The sequence below is a fragment of the Fulmarus glacialis genome, unplaced genomic scaffold (assembly GCF_000690835.1).
Source record: "Fulmarus glacialis isolate BGI_N327 unplaced genomic scaffold, ASM69083v1 scaffold17649, whole genome shotgun sequence".
Taxonomy (NCBI): domain Eukaryota; kingdom Metazoa; phylum Chordata; class Aves; order Procellariiformes; family Procellariidae; genus Fulmarus; species Fulmarus glacialis.
Genome location: NW_009234170.1, coordinates 6,003 through 9,917, shown reverse-complemented (window position 1 = coordinate 9,917; position 3,915 = coordinate 6,003). Strand labels below are relative to the sequence as shown.

General features: G+C 57.3%; 1 protein-coding gene across 1 annotated transcript in view; it reads right to left on the bottom strand.

Annotated features, from left to right (window-relative positions):
- Positions 1 to 2,780: 2,780 nt before the first annotated feature.
- The window catches only part of PGAP2 (post-GPI attachment to proteins 2), a gene marked incomplete at its 3' end in the record, with an annotated part of 5,808 nt that continues 4,673 nt past the window's right edge, over positions 2,781 to 3,915 (bottom strand). Inside the window, exon 3 of the mRNA XM_009585580.1 lies at positions 2,781 to 2,910. Coding sequence (XP_009583875.1) covers positions 2,781 to 2,910 — 130 coding nt within the window. The remainder of the gene's footprint in view (positions 2,911 to 3,915) is intronic.

Here is a 3,915-nt window from a genome sequence, read left to right as displayed (position 1 = left end):
CATCACCCTCGCTCCCCGGGCGACAGCTCCATCTGCCGACACACGGCCCCGCAGGGAGCTGGCGCAGGGGACACCACGGCCCCGGGCAGGGGCAGCCCTGGCTCCAGGTCAGGGCTGGCCCCAAAGGGGTCCTCTCTCCACGGAGAGACACCCAGCTTTGGGGGAGACCATGCACCCCTGCAGGCAGCTCCCCTCCATCAGCAGGGCCTTTCCAAGATGGGAGGAGAAAGCCGGGCCAGGCGGTGGCACCGTGCCGGGTGGTGGCACGTTCAGCCAGGGCATCACTGTGCCCCCCCGCACTTCCACCCAGGGGTGTGCTGTGGTCGACACGTCCTCAGAGGGGGCAAATGCTCCTTTGCTGGGCTTGGGCATGTGCACCAGGAGGCAGGAGCACCCCAGCACAGCTTGAGCCCTGCAGCATCGCAGAGAGGGTAACGAGGAGTGGCAAGCTGCCACCTTGCCCACTGCGGCACATGACCGGAGACGCTGCAGCTTGGCAGCAGCCCCCAGCCCAAGTGAGTCTTGCAGGACGGGGGGCCAGGTTTGCTGTGCCCCTCAGCCCATGCCCAAAACAAGCCACCCAGCACCACTGGAGCAGGAGATGCACAGGCTGTTCCAGCACCAGCAGGCGCACAAGAGCCCAGGTGACAGCACCCAAAGACACCGAGCCCATAGGCTTTGTGGGTGTCGGCTGCTCCCCCAGCAGAGCTCCAGCAAGGCCACCATCCCACAGCAGCTTCACAGACCAGCCGTGGACGTGCAGACACATGGGACAGGCTCTGGACAGCCATGCCAGCACCTCCTGCCTGCTTTCCTCAGCTCCTCAGGAGCAGGTAATGAACCAGCCCCAGCAGGTGACACGGCAGAGGAGGGCAACCTGCAGGCAGCAGTGCTGCCAGATGGCGGCAGGGTGCACCAGCTCAAAACACTGCCGGCGGGACTTTGCTCACAGTGTTCCCTAACATGAGCTTGGGAGAAACCCACCTGAATTACCAGCAGAGAAAAGCCAGATGTTTAGAGGCAGACTGCTCACCTCCCTGACGCGATCCTCCAGCTCTGATGCTGTGATGGGTCTGGGATGCGTTATACCAGAGCTCTCTGCCTGCAGTCCCTGCTACATGCAGTGACGTGTACCCGTCACCATCGGGGCGCACAAGCTCAGAGCTCAGCCCAGGGAACAGCCACCATGCCCAGCTCACAGCCAGCATCTGGTTTTCTGCTCCCGCAAGCTGACAGCAGGACTAGCGCTGCTGCTAACACGCTGCAAACAAAACTCATGGGCTTGCTGCAATGCTACAGTCTGCAAAGGTGCAATGCCTGCAGACAGGTGCTCCCTGGGGGTGACTGCTGCTCGGGGAGCCATCGTCTGAGGTGCAGTGCTAGGAGGAGGGAGAGATGCAGGGGTTTGGAGTTCTTGCAAAAAAACCAAGACAAGCCAACAAAGATGACATAAAGGAAGTCGAGGAGCGACTGCTGAGCTCCCATTATTCCCATATCACGAGAGACAACAGATCACTTCCCAGAGAGAGAGAGAGGGGAACCCTTGGATCTCCAAAAGCCCCTTTCATAGGGCATCTTGCAGCCAAAGAACTGTTGGAAGCTTCTCTTCCAGGTCTCTGAAATAAGCCAGCAAGGGGACGGGCTCAGTGAATTGCCGGAAGGGGACAATAAACAGACGTGATGGAGCAGGAGCCTTAGCAAGGCACTCTCTGTAACTGTCCGAGCAGACCCCACGCACAGCGCTCATCCCGCTCATACATGGGCAGCGTGTCTGAGCAGAGTCCAAACACAGCACCCACCCTGCTCCATAAGCGGTCAGCTCATCTGAGCAGACCCCAAGCACAGCACCCACCCTGCCCTGTATCCCTGTATGCAGTCCCTTCGGAGAGACTTGCTCCCAGACCTCGCCAGCTTCCCCTGAAGGTCTCTGCTTTGTAAAGCGATCACCTTCCTGGGGCAACACAGTCCAGGGAGCCCTGAGGACCCTTCCCCGTTTATTATTGGGGACTGTGAGGGTTGGACTGGGGATCAGCTGGGTGAGACACATCCCCAAAGAGAAAAGGACAGAGGTCCAGGGAGCCCAGAGACCCAGGCAAAGCCAAGCATACAAGAGGCACACACACGCAGAAGCAGCTTTTGCATACGGAGTTTCAAAGCTGGATGTCCTGCCCTGCCGGTCTGCGGCTGTGTCGGTGCCCTCAGTCCAGCACTCATGCCACAAACCAGCACGGCACCAAAGCTGCATCCAGGCGATGGAGCCAGAAGCCCGAGGCTGGATCCTCTGCCTGACCCGCTGCATGACCAGTGAGTCCCTGAGCCCACCGGCCCCCTCAGAGAGAACAAGAGCCACAGCCAGTCTGCTCAGTGCAGCAATTCCTGGAGGAAAGGGGTAACATGACACCTGCTGCCCGCTGCTGGCAGCTGTTCCCAGTTTCCAGGACCAGCAGGTTCCCAGTTCCCCAGCACCGAGAAGCCAATTTCAGCTCAGAAACAGGCATCCTCAGGCAAGGAGAAGCGGTCTGCAAACCCCACCCCCAGGGACACTAATGGGGAGGTTTTCAAATGTCAGCTCTAAGTGAAAATCAAAAAATAGGAATTTAAAAGATTCCTCCCCACTTTGTTTTGGTAAACCACGAATTTTGGTGACCACGTTTCCCAGTTTCACCTGGTGCCGTTAACTCCTTTAGCACCCGGTTACGATTATTTCACAAGCGAGCCACAGCTGAAGCCTTCCACCACCAGCCGAGAGCCCCCTCCCCAGCACCCAGCACTGCACAGACAGAAGAAAGGAAAGTTTCTGTACCTCGGGACTTACTGTGTGTTTCTTAGTCATTCTCCAGAGGATGCATGTCAGGAGCATGTGGCCCAGAGCCGACGTGATAAAGACGATGAAGGCATTTTCATGGATTGCTGAATCAACAAGACAACATGTTTCCTGTTAAATCTGAGCCAAGAGCACAAGGGGAATGCAGGGCAGGCTTTGGGAGGGTGAAGGACTGCTTTCTGCAGGATGTGGTCCTGCTAGGAGTCCAGCATCCAGGAGATGTTGTGCCCCCAGCGCAAGCAGCAGTCCGGGGACCAGGGTCTTTGCACAAGACAAGCACAGCACAGCTCTGCAATCCCCTGCGCCCACGCAGAGAAGGGGAAGGGGGATTTAATGACAAAGCTGCTTGTGTGTGCCTTGTCGCCCCCTATAAGCCCGGGGCTGGAGGGGGATGCAAGTTGCTGGAAGACTATTCCAAAGGTGCCAGGAGGGTGTTTATGTGCTCTGGCATCCCATCTGAGAGTCTCTGTTGCTTTAGTCGGCTGTAAACCTCAGGCACCCTTGAGAGCAAGCTCAGCATCACCAGTTGTTCTAGGGATGGGGAAACTGAGGCACAGAGCGGGGGGTTTGGGGAGTGAGACAGTCCAAGACCCAGAAAGGACCATCTTCTGGCCTCCTGCATTATCTACCTCATCGCCAGCACTGAGGCCGTCTTGTGTCACTGAACTAGCACAGATATACGGTCAGGCTAGAAATGCAGCTGGAGCAACACTAAGCCAGCGCAGCTCACGAAACCCCAAAGCCACACACAAAGCCCATGCAATTTCAGGTGAGTTATTTTCAGATAAGTGCTTCTATTTAAAAGAGTTTCCCAGCCTCTTCTCCAGGAACTGAACCACAGGCTGAATTCCCAACCACCTGAACATAAGAAATGATCTTCCCTGCTTCCCCTCTCGATTCCAGGGGAAGGCAAACCACGCAAGGAGCGATGGTAAAGGCAGCTGTTAGAGGTGAAGACGTGAGCAGTGCCCTGCAGAGATGATGAAGGGTGAAGGGTCTGGAGCACAAGTCTGATGAGGAGCGGCTGAGGGAACTGGGGCTGTTTAGCCTGGAGAAGAGGAGGCTGAGGGGAGACCTCATCGCGCTCTACA